The sequence below is a fragment of the Phacochoerus africanus genome, chromosome 15, assembly GCF_016906955.1.
Source record: "Phacochoerus africanus isolate WHEZ1 chromosome 15, ROS_Pafr_v1, whole genome shotgun sequence".
NCBI classification, from domain to species: Eukaryota; Metazoa; Chordata; class Mammalia; order Artiodactyla; family Suidae; genus Phacochoerus; species Phacochoerus africanus.
The window spans coordinates 130,593,337-130,609,457 of NC_062558.1; the positions used below are offsets into that span (position 1 = coordinate 130,593,337).

General features: G+C 50.6%; 1 protein-coding gene across 2 annotated transcripts in view; it reads left to right on the forward strand.

Moving 5' to 3' along the window:
• Positions 1 to 7,416: 7,416 nt before the first annotated feature.
• Positions 7,417 to 16,121, forward strand: part of PLPP4 (phospholipid phosphatase 4) — a 148,173-nt gene continuing 139,468 nt past the window's right edge. The window contains exon 1 of one of the 2 annotated variants that reach the window (XM_047760732.1): positions 7,417 to 7,666. In XM_047760732.1, coding sequence (XP_047616688.1) covers positions 7,611 to 7,666 — 56 coding nt within the window. In that variant the 5' untranslated portion in view covers positions 7,417 to 7,610. The remainder of the gene's footprint in view (positions 7,667 to 16,121) is intronic. The other variant, XM_047760733.1, reaches the window with a different exon arrangement.

Consider the following 16,121-nt stretch of genomic DNA (forward strand, 5'->3'; position numbering starts at 1 on the left):
CTCCAGACACACAGCGATACTTCACAAAAAAAGATAGACAGATGGCCAAAATGCACATGGAAAGATGTTCCACATCATTGGCCATTAGGGAAACACAAAATCACAATGAGATTTCACCCAAGACACAGCTAGGTACCGTTAAAGGACCCAGGCCTGTGCATGAGGATCCTTGGGCTCTGGACCTGCCCCGGACCTGCCCCTGACTCTCTGGGGGGTCTTGGGCCCACCCACAATCAAAGGAGCAAAACCAACTGTGCACTGAGGACAAAGGCTTCTTAATATTATTTTTTTTCTTGCACTAATATTCCAGGATTCTAACTTGTGCCACAGTCTCATTGGCAATGAGCATCCTACTGGTGGCTCCCACGCAAAGATTTCTCTTTGAATGAAGTAAAGGTAGTGATACTCTGACTTTTCATGTAATGAATTTGAAAACGAGAGACAAAATCCTCCAAAAACAAAGTTTCTAACGTAAAGCTTTCTAAGGACTGAGGGAACATTTTCCCCTGAAGCCGTCATTGATTCATGTTGTCTCCATTGATGGCCTACTAGTCTAAAGATATGGAAGGGTTAAATCACTTTCACTGTGCTTTATCTCTTTCCAGGAAGTAGGAAAATTACCTCTTATTATGTGGAATTTGGCTTAATGCACTTCAGTGCTGGATCTGCAGTGCAATATCCTCCGAGGTCTTACAAATGTTACTGCCCAGAAAAAGGTGAAAGAACTGAGAATATTTAACTTGGGAAAGAGAAGGCTTGCTCTCTCTGGCTTCTTCCACTCTTCTCTCCATCTCTCTATCTCTCTTTCCAGTTGTAGAATAACTAAAGGGCTATAACATTGAAAAAATAGGCATTAAATTCATTCTATGCGGTTCCTGAAGTACAGTCAGGACCCATGGATATAGGCTACAGGCAAGTCTCTTTGTACTCAAATATGAGCAATAATAGATCTCTCCCAGGATGGAGTGAGTAGTGAGTGAGTTCCACATCCCTGGAGGTGTTCAAACAGACAAATCGTTTTACATTCATTCATTAATTTAAACAATTATAGTTGACTTACAATAGTGTGGTAATTTCTGCTGCACAACAAAGTGACCCAGTCAAACATATACATATATTCCTTTTCCTATGTTATTTTCCATCATGGTCTATAGAAAGAGACTGGATATAGTTCCCTGTGCTATGCAGTAGGACCTCATTGCTTATCCATTCTAAATGGAATAGTTTGCATCTACTAACCCCAAACTCCCCATCCATCCCACTTCTTCCCCCTTGGCAACCACAAGTCTGTCCTCTATGAAGCAGACAGATATTTTTTGAGACTGTCGTGGAAGATATCCATGGACCAAGTTGGACTTGGTGACCTCTTCTGAAATTCCTCTTTGATCCCTGGTGTTTTAGGCACATCAGCAAGTTTATACTAGGCCATCACTGTGGAAAACCCAGATGGGTGGGTCTTCATAGTTAAGGGTCTCCATGTTGGCTGCTTGTTGCCAGGAGCAGCTAGGTGGGTGTCATTGAGATACAAAGTATAACTTTTAGAAATGACATTATAAGAAGTTGTTGCAGGAGTTCCCGTCATGGCTCAGTGGTTAGTGAACCCGCCTAGTATCCATGAGAATGTAGATTCGATCCCTGGCCTCACGCCGTGGGTTAAGGATCCAGTGTTGCCATGAGTTGTGGTGTAGGTCACAGATGTGGCTCAGATCTGGAGTTGCCGTGGCTGTGGCGTAGGCCAGCAGCAACAGCTCCGATTAGACGCCTAGCCTGGGAACCCCCATATGCCGTGGGTGTGGCCCTAAAAAGACAAAAGACATAAAATAAAAAATTAAAATTTAAAAAATTATCTTAAAAAAAAAAAAAAAAAGATACAAGGAGTTCCCGTCGTGGCGCAGTGGTTAACGAATCCGACCAGGAACCATGAGGTTGCGGGTTCGATCCCTGCCCTTGCTCAGTGGGTTAACGATCCGGCGTTGCCGTGAGCTGTGGTGTAGATGCGGCTCGGATCCCGCGTTGCTGTGGCTCTGGCGTAGGCCGGTGGCTACACCTCCGATTGGACCCCTAGCCTGGGAATCTCCATATACCGTGGGAGCGGCCCAAGAAATAGCAAAAAGACAAAAAAAAAAATTATCTTAAAAATGGAAGCACAGGAGTTCCTGTTGTGGTGTAGCGGAAATGAACCTGACTACCATCCACGAGGATGTAGGTTCAATCCTTGGCCTCACTCCATGGGTTAAGGATCTGGCGTTGCCGTGAGCTGTGGTGTAGGTCACAGATACGGCTTGGATCTGGCATTGCTGTGTCTCTGACATAGACAGGCAGCTACAGCTCTGATTCAACCCCTAGCCTGGGACCTCCATGTGCCGTGGGTGTGGCCCTAAAAAGGCAAAAATACAAAAAAAAAAAAAAGTTGTTGCATAGTGGCTTTGGTCTTTGGAAATGGTCAAAAGTCTGATCACTATAGGATCATTGTATTGGATGATACCAATGAAATTTAAAGAAAAAAATGTCCAACAGCAGAGGCAAGACTACAGAGGGATGAGGGTGACTTCCTTGGCATGTCCGCAGGCTCAATATGAAATATGAGAGATTTTCCCCAAGTGGCATTTGATAGTGAGTGCAGCCACAGAGTCACTGGGGGAGCTGCACTCATTTGAGTGTCTACATTCTTAGTGATCTTTCAAAGATCAACCTGACACTTTAGAGTTAAGGCGCTCATGTTGCCTTGGCAAGGGATGGACGTGCCTATTTTAATTCTTATGATAGAATGTTTCTGAGGTTACTGGAACCTCTGATCCATGCTTCTTTCACTAGAGAACTCATCAATTCTACGGCAGTCTTCTGAAGACCCAGCAGGGGCCTCCCAGCTGGGCCCCTGGCTGCTCTGGCTGGATGGCCATATCTGTTCTCTGCAGCAGCCCTGGCTCTTTGAAGGGCTCTACTATTTGGCACATGTTCACAGCTAGACAGCTGCTGAAGCCAGCCACCTCCAGACTCACAAGAGTGACCTCCTGCTTTATGGGATTTGGGACATGGAGGGTGCCATCTTTAGTCCATTTCCTAGGGCCTGCCCTTCAAGGGGGACCTGCCTTTAATTCTAAATTCTGTGTGGGCACGAGAGCCCAGAGAATATCTTGATCCAGGCTTACATAATGAACAAGGCTCAAGTTTCCCTGGACAGCTGACTGGTAAAGGAGAAAGAAGAGAATTAGGGCAGATGACAGTATTGCCAAAGGGAGTGGAGAAGTAAGAGACTGGGCAGCTGAAGGGAAGCCTCTGGGTGACATCATAGCTTTGTTTAAGGGCACTTAAGCAAAAGAGAGCAGCCTGTCACGGAGCCCCCAGGCTAAATCTTCTGCTGCTTCAAGATGGAGGGACTGGACGAGAACTCAGGGAAGCACACTAGTTTTCCTCAACCTGCATGGTTGTGGCAGGGGAGGGGATGTTCCACCCTATGTTTGTTTGCTTTCCATCAAACATTTTCCCTCCTCCAAAGCACCAGTTCTGCCTTTGTGGGTTCTCCTCCTCCCATTCTCAGCCCTGCAGCCTTGGGTGAAGTTTCTGTTCCCAGCTTAGGGATGAAGCATGAGACCCAGTCCTGAGACCATCATGATTCCCCCCGACCAGAGTGACTGGTTCACGGCTGGGCAGTGGCAATGACCTTCAGTGAAACTTTTGTTGGGACTGCAGGCATCAAGGTAGAGGTTTTTCCCACCAGATTTGATCCTGAGAGGCTGGAAAGCTAGAATTCTTTGTGTGTGTGTGTGTTTTTTTTTTTTTTTTAAATTTTTAATTTTTTTGCTTTTTTTTTAGGGCCATACCTTCATAATATACAAGTTCCCAGAAGTTCCCATTCTAAGGGTCAAATTGAGCTGCAGTGCCACAGCCAGGGCAACATGGGATCCGAGCCACGTCTGCAACCTACACCACATCTCGTAGCAATGCTGGATCCTTAACCCACTGAACAAGACCGGGGGTCAAATCCAAATCCTCATAGATACTGGTCAGGTTTGTAACCTACTGAGCCACAACAGGAACTCCTTTTTAAAAAAATTTAAATTCATTTTTTTTTTCTTTTTATGGTCATATCTGTGGCATATGGAAGTTCCTGGGCTAGGGGTGGAGCTGCAGCTGTGGCTGCCAGCCTATGCCACAGCCACAGCAACACCAGATCCTTAACCCACTGAAGGCAGGCCAGGGATTGAATGTGCATTCTTACAGAGGGAACACTGGGCCTTTAACCCTGAGCCACAGTGGGAACTCTGAAAGCTGGAATTCTTGCAGTTATCTTGCGACTACCAGGAACCTGCGACGGAAGCCAGTATAGTACAGGCAGAGCAGGGGGTGGAAAGAATCCAGTCCTGGTGACATTGTTTGGATCCTGAATCCAGCTGTGCCTGAAGCCCAATCTTCCCCTGAAATTTTAATTCTTCTTCTTCTTCTTCTTTTTTTTTTTTAACAAAATTAATTTGGGTTGAGCCATCTGTTCTATGGCATCACAAAATTCTGACTGTGTCAGTTCTGTGCATCTGGCAGGCAAGGGGTGGGTGTAGGTGGGGCAGGACTAATGCATTGATATAAGGTACAGGATTTTTTTTTTTTTAATTATTCCCTGTTAGGAAGAGATTTCAACAGAGCTGTCTGAAAAGGGTACAAGTTCCCTCAAGGGTGAGTTCCTTATCCGTGGTGAGATTTCCAATACGAACAGGATGACCATGTGGGAGGAGAGCCCAGAATAAATGCAAGCAACAAATGGGGTTTTGCACTGGGCAGCTCTTTAGAACTATGTGCTTCAAAATCATTTTTTAATGATGACAACAGTGAGGCCACATGTCCTTTTTCTAGGCATCTCTGATACAAGCAAGAAATGATCAAGAAAATGTGGTGCAAAGATTCTAACGCTGTGATCTTGGTAACAGTCCCTGGTGGGCAGGACCAAGACAATAAGGTCTCCACCAGGAGCTTAACCTTTGTCTGCCCTCCTGCTCTGCCAGCGAGGTCGATTCATTCCACCCTCTAAACCCCCTTCATCTACTTCTGCTCTTGCACTCACTTGGGATTCCCTCCCTTTCCGTTTTCCTACTTTGCCTGCTAAGCACCAACTCTCCTGGAAAGGGTTTGTGCTCTGGCCACCCCAGAACAAAGGAATGATTCTATTGGAAATTACAATAACTCTGGCTCGGGTCGTCAGTGTCAGAAAGTGAGACACATGGACAAGGAAAATCTCGACAAGGCTCTTTACTTCTGCAGAAGGGCACGGGCACTCCAAAAAGTGTGCACGCCAAACAAAGGACCCTCCCCTATTTGTTCCTAATGCAGGTGATTTACCTGTCCCCTTCCCATGGGTCAGGTCAGGGCGCACACTCTTCCCTGTTGGCTAATTTGAAACACGTTGTTACTGGGAGAAGAGGAAAAGAGGAGGGGTGGGGGTCACAGGAAGGCGAAACAGGAGCAAAATGGAGTCACCAAGATTTCCTTTGATAGCAAAGACATTATGTTACTTTCCACAATTCCAACCTCTGATCTCTGAGTGATCATTTTCTGAAGCACTCCTTTGGGACTGATTAATACTGCTTTGCATAGTTCCTTGATGTTTCTTCGTGGCTCTCTGTCTCTATATCTTCTTGAGGGCAGCTTTGGATTACGAATCCTAGTGCCCAGATGTGGCTTGACAGAGACTGTGCTCAATTAATGCTTATAGGTAAGTGATGTGTTAATATCATGGGCTCTTGTTAGTAACTCCTCCTGGAATCTGGCCACCTGACTGTCTCAGATCTGGGTCATTGGAGTTCACTGAGTTGACCTTGGGCTCTTCTACATGACTTTGCCAAACTATGGGAGCCCACTTGTATCAAGAGTAGTTGCAGGGCCCGGACCACACAGAGGAGACAGACCCACACCTCCTTCCTCCAAGTCCTTCCCACTCCACCCACACCTGACACCCCATGTGCCTGATTTATATAGTCATTCATTCCTTCATTCATTCACTCACCAAATGCTTATTGCACAGCGCGCCAGGCATCATGTATACGGTAACAAGCTAACTAGATGTAGTTCCTGCTTCTGGGGCTTCAGGGATGGAGTCCCTTCCACCCAGAGCCAGGAATTTTCCTCATCTGTCTTTCTCTCTCTCCCTAGACCCTGCCATGTCTGGACTCAGGAATCTTGAATCTGTCATATGTCCTTTGGGAGGCATGGTCTGTTTGCCTTTTGCTGATGCTTAAGCCCTCCTCCTAAGGTCTTCTTTCTTCCTCCAGTAGCTCTCATCTAAGGCTGAGCTATGGCTCCGTATTCCCAGGAACCACCTTCTAATCCACTTTCCCTGCTTACAAAACCCAGGGGAGGTCTGAGATCTCCAGGGACAACCTAATAGTTAAGGTTAATGCGAGTTTTGCATCTTGACTGTCCATTTGGTTTAAATTAGTAAAGGCAAGAAGTTCAAATTCGGAGAAACATGCATAATCCTGACCGGTGATGGGAAAGCAGAGCGAAAACGTCTTCGCTGGGCTCTGGCTTGAGGTCTTGACCCTCAGGCCAACGGAGAGGATCTGGCCTTTGATCCTGAACCCTGAGGATGAGGCTCCTGGTCCTACCTGCAGCCCCTACTGCCTCAGGTGCTGGCGACAGTGCTGTGTCTTCCCTGAGGGACTCTGACCCCCTGCCGGGTAGGGACTGTTCCAGGTTTTTTTTTTTTTTTCCCTTTCACATTTCACATCCCAGTCCAAAGCTGCTGGCGGCTGGGGCAGGGGTGCGCCTCTGGCCTGGCGCTGGTGGCATGGCCAGGACCTAAGTTCCCCTTTGCCTTCAGTCTGTGCCAGGACCCTCAAGTCTGCCTGGCTCTTCTAAGCGCAAAGCAAAGACTGCGAGAGATCTCGGGGGAACTTCCTGGGGCGGGGAGGTGGGATGGGGGTGGGAATCCAGGTTGGAAAGATGTAGGAAGGGCAGAAAACGGGAGGAAGGCTGCGCTGCTTGGCAGGAACAGTGGGTGCCAGGGCTGCCCAGAGCCTGAGAGAATCCCCAAAGCGCTCTCCTACTACCTGCCCACGTGCGTGCGTGTGCCAGGGAACAAGTGACCGGAGCCGAGAGCTGGAGGCCGGCCGAGCCAGGAGACGCAGAGGGGCCGCAGACAGAGACCCAACGAGCGCTGCCCCGGCGCGGAGCCCAGGGGCCGCCCACTGGCGGGGGAGCCGAGGAGCGTGCAGGGGCGGCGGCGGCCGGGCTTCCCCGGGCTTCCCCTCGCCTGACCGCGAGCGCACGGCGCGGGCCCGGGGCGCGGAGGCGGCGCCCGGTGCCGGAGAGCGGGGAGTCCCGGAGGCGCCTCCCGCTTGGCGCCGGGCCGCGGGGCCGCGGGGCGGGGAGCATCGGGAGCTGTCAGCTCGGCGTCCGCTAGCCCCCGAGCCTGAGGCGGGAGGTTTGGGCTGAGCCCCGATCCGCCGCCCGCCCGCCCCCTCCCGGCGCCCGCCTCCCGCCTCCCGCCCCCGCCCGCGGCCTGGAGCGCGCCTCCCTCGCCGCCCCGGGTCTGGCGAGCCGGCGCTGGCCGAGCTGCGGGAGCCGCCGAGAGCACCAGCCACCGCCGCCGCCGCCGCCGCGGGAGCTGCTCCAGCCGCACCATGCGAGAACTGGCCATCGAGATCGGGGTCCGAGCCCTGCTTTTCGGGGTCTTCGTGTAAGTAGTGGCGCGCCGCGGGAGGGAGCGCACGGAGTCGGGGACCCGCGGATCGAACGTCCCTGCGCCCCAAGTTTGCCAAATCCCGCCGGGCCTGGATTCGAGGGCCCTTCCACGCCCAGTGCCCCGAGTGTGCCCTAGGGGATCAAAAAAGACCCTCCTTCATGGGACTCTGCGAGCGAAGGGATCCACGCGCGCGGGGCTGAGATCTGCCCCTGGCACCCCTATGGCGCCGGCGAGCGGGTCCGGCAGCCGCTCGCGTTCCTCGCCTGCGCCTTTCGCCGGCTCCGCACCAACTGCCCGAGGATCCAGGGCTGCTTCCCGGGACGCGGACGCGCACCATCGCCGGCAGCCTCGCTGGCGCCCTCGGGAAGTTTCTCCCGATGTGTGATCTCCCGAGGAGCCCGACGTTTGCAGTCTTTGCTCCAGGCTGCCTCTCTCATTGCCCCCCGCGGTGCCCAGGGCCAGGCTCGGTCTCCTTTCGTGTCTCTGCTTTGGCGCCCGGGGTCCTGGTGACCGTTTCCCCAGGAGACCTTTGCCGTATTTCCACGGCTGGAAAACTGTTGCTGCGGAGGCTCACGAGGCGGGGGCTGCAGCCTGAGCTGTGGGCTCCGTACGCCTGCAGCTCTGTGCTGAGTCCCTGTCCTCTCAGGGCTGCAGCGAAGTGCCCCGAGGGCCCTGAGCGGCACGTACCTGGAAATAGCGGTCTTGGAAAGAGGCTGGGGCTCTGGCGCAGCTTCTTTCAGAGACGTCTGAGCCCCATTGCACCCCCCCTCCCCGCCCACCCGACCCGCCGCCCATCTGCCTCCCAGGTCCAAGCAGCAGGGAGCTGTCGTATCTCTTGCCTTTCAGATCCAAGCCCAGAACACCTGCTCAGACCCAGCGCACAGCCCCTGGTCATCTCCTGTCACCTAGGCACTCACTCACATCTCCAATTCTCTCTCCATTAGGAGGTCAGGTTCTCTCTCCTCTACCCATGACGATTTTCAGACATTTAAAATATATTCAAGTTGCCTGAACTTTCTGGATTTGCCAGGGTTTTTTGTTTTTAAAGCCCACTGAGCGATTTCCAAACAGGAAGCCCCTCTGGATGTCTGCCCCAAATCTGGAGCCGTTGGTGGCAGGTGGGAGGCTGTGAGATGACTTCTGTTCTGTGCAGTCCAGGGTACGCACATGGAAAGAAATGTCCTTTCTTGCATGTTTTCCTTTAGGAAGGACTGAAGGCATCCAGAGTATTTAGTCACACCATCAGAAAAAGCGGTGAGCTCCCCCAGATGCAGAAAAGCCCTCTCTCCTGGCTTCTCAGTAAACACTAGTGTTATTCACTGGGAAGAAGGAAAGGGAACTTTGGTTGGGTCCTGATGCACTTGGGAAAACAGAAAACACTTTTCCCTCCTCTTAGTCTGTTTTTCTACCTTTGGAATATACGTGAAAACTAGTACTTGCCATGTGGTCAGATGGGGGCAGTTTCCAATTGGTGGACAGGCTAATCCCCCTTCAATTATTGTGTGATGGAAATGATAGAATAGTGTTCAGTGCACAGTAAATTTACCATTTGTTGGGTGAATGTGTGAGGAATGCTGAAAGAAAGTGAGGTTGGCTTTTCAGCTGGCTTGTTTTGATTGCCTCTGGGAGTCTTCAGATTAAAAAAGGGGTCCAATAATATGTAAGTATTTGTATTTCCAGATATTTCTTCAGATAGCCCCCCCAAACATTTATGAAATGTTTACAAATATATAATGAATGGTTCGTGCAGTGGATTTGAAAGTTTGATAATCTTTTTATGTGCTTCTTGTTTCCTCTAAGGGTGTTATTTAAAAACCAAGCAATTTATATTCTTTTCTCCAAATTTCCCCTGTGTACTAATTACTCAATGGGGGGTCCACTGTCGCCCGAAGGGATACACTTGGGCACTGACAGCATTTTTGGATGATTCCCTGGTTTCATAGCAAATTGGAAATATTAGTGGCATGCCCAACCTGTGGCTCTTTTACATGCAAAGACCAGCTCTGATATGCCCAGTGCCCGACTTCCTGGGTGGGAATCTCGGATGCTCAGATGCTGTTATCAGCAGGCAGATAACCACTTCCGGAAGGACTGGCTTGGAGCACGCAGATACAGATGACCCTTTGTTTTCTCAGATAAGCTTCTGGCAAGATAACAGAGGCTGACTTTGGTGGGGGGGGTTTATTCTTCCTTTTGCTGGTGCTGGTCTGAGGGCAAGCTTCAGTGGCGTGTACCCACCTCTGCTTGGTGAAGATGGTAGTCTCAGGAGCAGGGCTTTACCCCAATAGGCTTAGAAAGTCCCCGCGGGCATGTTGAATCCAGTTTCTCTGCTCTTGGGTCCAACTTAGCTGATATTATCTGGTTCTTGTTAGTATATACTATTTCTCAGGATAAGCGAATAAGCCTTTTTAGGGGGATACCTTACTTCTTGGCAAGCTTGTGCCTCTGGGGAAACATCACCCCAAATGGACCTGTTCTCTGATCAAATTTACGCTGCCTGAGAGTAGAATCCCACCACCCAGTGCCTACCTGCTCCCGTAGATTTGAAGTTAATACTGATGAAGTGCATTTTTGGACCCAGGGGTAGTAGGATATACTGTTCCTCTTGTTCTCTTAAGGAATCAGTTCTCCATCCTTAGATCAGGTTTAGTACTGAGGTTTGATGTGCAGGATTCCAAGAGGATGCTCACCATAGATCACCTGGTAGGTGCTCACCTGCCTGAGAAGCTCTAGTCACTGAGAAGAAAATTAGTAACAAGTAATGCAAAGCCAGGCTAGCATATAAAGTTTAACCTAACAGGACATTAATTAGTTTGAGGAGTCCATGCTTAGGAAAAATCCAGGTACGATGTATAGCTTTGAGGTTGAATTTAGTCCTGTGCGGCTTAAGGGTTTCGAGGCCTCTTTGCTCTTACTTAGGGACTGTAAGCAGAGCAGAGAGAGGGATCACCCATGGGCCTCCTCCATGCTGCTGCCACCAAGACCCAACAGAGATTCCATGAGTGTTTCTGTACCTGCCAGAGCTAGCACTTGACCTTGCTAAGCAAGCGCAGTTTGGAAGCAAGGAGGCCCCACAACCACAGTGTAATGGCCCCATGACCAGTAGCACGTGGACACTGATGCTATTCTGCTTCCACTTTTACTACTGTCTCCAGTAGAAAAACTACCATTTATTGAACACTTACTATGTGCCCGGCACTAATGAAGACAATCGCATATGCCATCGAACCCGACACACCTCTGGTGAAGGGGGTGTATTTTTATTTCTGCTCATGGATGAAGAATCTGTAGCACAGACAGATGGAGAGATGCCTGCGTCACAGAGCTGGGAAGGGAGGTCTCAATCTTGATGCTCCAGCCATGTGGTCTGGACTCTCAGTCACCCCACTGAAGTGCTTCAAAGAAATAGCCGCAGCCAGGGTTGGTCAGTCGAGGGCTCGCTCTCTGCCAAAGGCATTCCTTGTGATTTCTTTTAAGCCTCGTTTCCCTGGAGGGGATCCTCTTCCTTTTCCCCACTTCACAAGTAAGGAGATCAAGGTTTAGAAAGGCTAAGTAACTTGCCTGCAGATCCTCAGCAAGAGGCGAAAGGTGCTTTCAAACAGGCAGTTACCCCACCCCCCATCCCTAAGCTGCTGAGCTAGACCGTGTCCAGCACCAGGCTTCCAGCTCAGAACCAAAGTGACCACCTCCTAGAAGCCTTAGGTGGCCCCTTATCCTCCAGAGAAGCAAGTGCACAGCCTGGACTCGTGTGTGGGGAGAGATGTCACTCGAGTCCTAAAATCCGACTCTCAGGATGACCCCTCTAGGATGGAGGTTGCCATCGTGGCTCCCATTCCCTGAGCAGTGGGGTTGTGCTTGTGGCAGATGCTGGGGGGTCTTCTGAGCCCAGAGGCCATGATGTGGTGAGGAAGCTGCTGGTAAGAGCGTGAAGGAGCCAGTGCTGCTTTGTCCTGCTGCTGCTGGCCATCGGCCTCCAGGACATCATTTAAATCGGAGAACCCAGAGCTCCTGTGGTGGCTCAGCGCGTTAAGGATCTGGTATTGCCACAGGCTGTGGTGTAGGGCACAGCTGCAGCTCCAATTTGACCCCTGGCCCGGGAACTTCCATATGCTGCAGGTGAGGCCTGAAAATGAAAAAGAATTCAGCAGAAAGGACCCTGGAATTGGATGACAGTCTGAAATGCTGGGGTCAGGGGTGGCGGGGGGAGTGTGAGCTGCCTGTTGCCCCCTGTTCCTCCATCCCTCCCTCCTTCTCTCTCCCTCCCTGTGGCCCCTGGAGGCTCCCTGTCTGCCATGGCCCTGCCCCTCTGGGAGCCGGGAGTCTGTCTACTCAGGATGCCAGGCTGTCAGGGAACCCAGCATCCTTCTTTGAGCACTGCCTGTGCAGGAGGCCTGTGCCAGGTGCTGGGAAGATGCAGGGAGGAAGGCCGGGGCCTCCGAGCGGCGTACAGCCTGGCAGAGCAAGCGCACAACGCACCACTATTTGTTATTTTTCCCGGTGCGATCGTAATCATTGGTCTTGAGAGTTTTGCCTCCAAACATTCCTCTTTTGTCATTCCTGTGGTTGACAGATGCGTCCTTGGCCTTTTCTAGGTGCCTGCCCATGTAGTCGTTTTCTTTCCCCTTCGTTAGTAAACTTGAGTTTGTGTTATTCCAATCATACAGCAGGAAACTTGGCATTTTTAGCCCATCCAGGTGACTTGCTTGAGGGCACTGGCTGTCAGGTGGGTTTTTGGAATACTGACAGGCACACATCTTTCTTTATTCCCTGTAAGAGGCCAGTTTAGGACTCTCGGCAGGGGATGGTTATGGTGGTTGGAGCAGAGTCTGTCCTCCGTTTTACTGACGTGGAGGAGGAGTTGATGAGTCTTGGGAGGAAGCAGAAGGAGGAGACAAGTGCCAGGCAAGGCTTTTTAGAGCTGCCGTCTCACCTGAGTCTTGAGCAGTGCAGGGCGCTTGGGCCCAAAGATGTTCCTGCAGATGGAGCGTCCTGGAGCAGGAGGCACATTTTGGCTGGGATCAGGGCACTATGTGGGGCCTGAGCCCAGAGTGCGGGTTTTGAGGGGGTGGTAAGAGAGGCAGGAAATGAGCCTGGAACAAGCACACGGATGGTCTCGGGGGGCCCTGCCTGGAAGGGTGGAGGTTCCCTTGGAAGCACTAACTAAACAAAACAGCACCTTGATCAGATCTGTGCCCCGTGGGGGGTCGGGGGGGTGGGGAGTGGCTGTTCCCTTGGGCACATAGGGCCTGTTTCCTCCGTGCACAGCTGTGCTGCTGCCCTTGGGCCCCACAGTGCTCTCAGGAACCCGAGATTATTCTGCTTGTCGGGCAGGTTACACACCTGGTCTGGAGACTGCGTCTCTGCTGTCTTTGTCTTCCCTGCCCTCCCACCTGGGCCTGGCGTGGTTGGTGCCGCCTGAGAGCTCCACAGGTGGCACCTCGTTTCCCTCGGTCATGTTTATAGGCCTGAATCTTCTGCGTCCATCCAGAGCAAGGCTTCCCGAATTACCTGGGGCTCGGTTCAGACCTAACTGCATCAACCCCTAGAGTAGAACCCAGGAATCTTCCATTTCAACAGGTGAGCCTCCTGTCCATCACCTTCGGGAACTACTTGTATGCAGTTTGTGGAGCTCGGGACCCTCTTGTGGTCAAGGGTTGGTCGCCTCTGGTTATTTTCTCTTTTCTGGCACACAGGAGACTGTCCTTCCCAAACCCCCACCTTTAGGTGGAGCCATGGGGACCATGGGTGGAATGACAGGTGTCACCCCCAGGTTGAGGCAGCACCAGTTCCCTTTAGTGGCCTGGCACTGTCCTTCTCCATTGGTGGCAAGCATGGGGCTCTGTGTTGAGATGGCAGAGCTGCCCACTGCCAGCAGCAGGACCGCTGCTCTTGGAGGCGGATTCTGTGGGACAGAAAGAAACATTTTGCATATTCCTTGCAGTTCTGGGACCCAGTAGCTGCTGTTGCAAACATCTATTCTATCAAACTCATGCACATGAAATAACTTTGCTTGTGCTCTCCAGAGCTGTTTGAGGCAAAGTGTAAATGACAGACCACGGGCTTTGGAGCCAGGCAGATCTGTGTTAGGATTTGGCTCTGCCACAAACCAGCAAGTTGCCTCAAATCGCTAAAGCTCAGTTTCTTCCTGTGGGAAATGGAGATAATTCCCCCCTCATTTCATTCTTTTTTTTTTTTGGTCTTTTTGCCTTTTCTAGGGTGGCTCCTGCAGCATATGGAGATTCCCAGGCTAGGAGTCTAATCAGAGCTGTAGCCACTGGCCTACGCCACAGCCATAGCAACGTGAGATCTGAGCCGCGTCTGTGACCTACACCACAGCTCATGGCAATGCCGGATCCTTAACCCACTGAGCAAGGCCAGGAATCGAACCTGCAACCTCATGGTTCCTAGTCGGATTCTTTAACTACTGCGCTACGACGGAAACTCCTCATTTCATTCTTTTAAATAAGGTGCTGTCAGTGCCTGTGGTACATATACCAACAATTAGCTGTCTTCTCCCTACTCCTGTGAATTCCTATTATACGTGGTGTCCTAAGAAGGGCAGGGTGGCGAAGTGGTTACAGTCTTGGCCTTGGGCCTTGGGTTACTGACTGGGGGCTTGAATCCTGGCATGGCCCCTTAGTGGTGTGAGCCTTTTAGCCAGGTATTTATCTGGCTTCAGTATGTGTTTCCCCATCTGTTCAATGGGAATATTAACAGCATCCTTGGACGTAAGGCTTGTGAGGATTAACCTGAAGCTCAGCAAGTGGCAATGTGATTATTATTATCCTTTTATTAAGATGAATCCACAACCTACACTAAAGGGACATGCCATAGGTAATTAGTGATGCTCTTATTATAAAGGACTCACTACCGATTTCTGTAAAACAACAAACTCCTTTAAATATACTTCAGACGATTCCTTTTTGCCTGCAGCAAGTGAGGTAGCTTGCCACAGGTTCATTCAGTGAGCTCTCCTTCCATATCGCAGTGTGGGCTGCTGTGTGGTGGAAGGGACTGGTCTCAGCTCTGTAGCTTCTCAATGGCAATAAACAGCTGGCCTTTCGCAACTGTGATTCTAGGACATTGAATCAAAAGTGTTAGTGGCGGAGTTCCCGTCGTGGAGCAGTGGTTAACGAATCCGACTAGGAACCATGAGGTTGCGGGTTTGATCCCTGGCCTTGCTCAGTGGGTTAAGGATCTGGTGTTGCTGTGAGCTGTGGTGTAGGTCACAGAAACAGCTTGGATCTGGTGTTGCTGTGGCTCAGGCGTAGGCCAGCAGCAACAGCTCTGATTAGACCCCTAGCCTGGGAACCTCCATATGCCTGCCACAGGAGCAGCCCTAGAAAAGGCAAAAAAAAACCCAAACAAACAAACAAACAAAAAAAACAAAAAAAAAGTGTTAGCGGCATAACTGCATTAGATAATGTGTAAGGAAAATGCTGTGTTCCCATCATTTACTTCCAAGCCCATGTTCATCATACAGAGTTCTGCTAGAAGCCTGGGGCAGACACAGCTCTTTCTTTTCATCAGACACTCTCGCCACCCCCAGGTGGTACGTGCTGGACCAAGCATGCCCGGTGCTTCTCCCCCGCCTGGGAAGGCATCTGCTTTGTCATCTGATAAATGGAGCATCCTTCTGTTTGAAATATTATTTGCCACTGTAAAATGAGTCGGCTGTACCGAGAATTCTGAGAATTGATGATGTTTTTGTACAGGGAAAGAAATGCTTAGAATGCCACAAAAAGCCCAGGAGTTTCCTAGCTGGATAAAGTTATCTCAATTAGTTATAAAGGTAAGATAAGGTTATGCCTTTTATGACGCCCACAAGGCTCATAAGAGCTCTGTACCTCTATTTTTCTATAGTGGGTTTTTTTTTTTTTGTTGTTGTTGTTGTTTTGTTTTGTTTTGTTTTGTTTTTTTGTTTTTTGTCCTTTTTGCCATTTCTTGGGCTGCTCCTGCGGCATATGGAGGTTCCCAGGCTAGGGGTCCAATGGGAGCCATAGCTGCTGGCTTGCGCCAGAGCTACAGCAACGTGGGATCTGAGCCGCGTCTGCAACCTACACTGCAGCTCATGGAAATGCCAGATCCTTAACTCACTGAACAAGGCCAGCAATCGAACCCGCAACCTCATGGTTCTTAGTCGGATCCGTTAACCACTGCGCCACGACGAGAACTCCTATGGTAGCGTTTAAGTATGAACATCATCTTAGTAATATTGCTTCTTTAAAAAATATAATCTCGAGGTTCTGCGGGTGCGTTAGAAACACTGGTGCACCATGAAGAAGGGATTGGCACAGGGCTTGGAGATGCCCGGCTTGGGTGAGCAGGAAGCGAGGAGCAGCTGGGGCTGTGGAACCCGGCACGACTTCCTCCCAGACTCTCAGCATGTGACTGTGAAAAATTGTCCCACCCAAGTGATGGACGGGTGGTTATTCTGTCTCCATTGAAG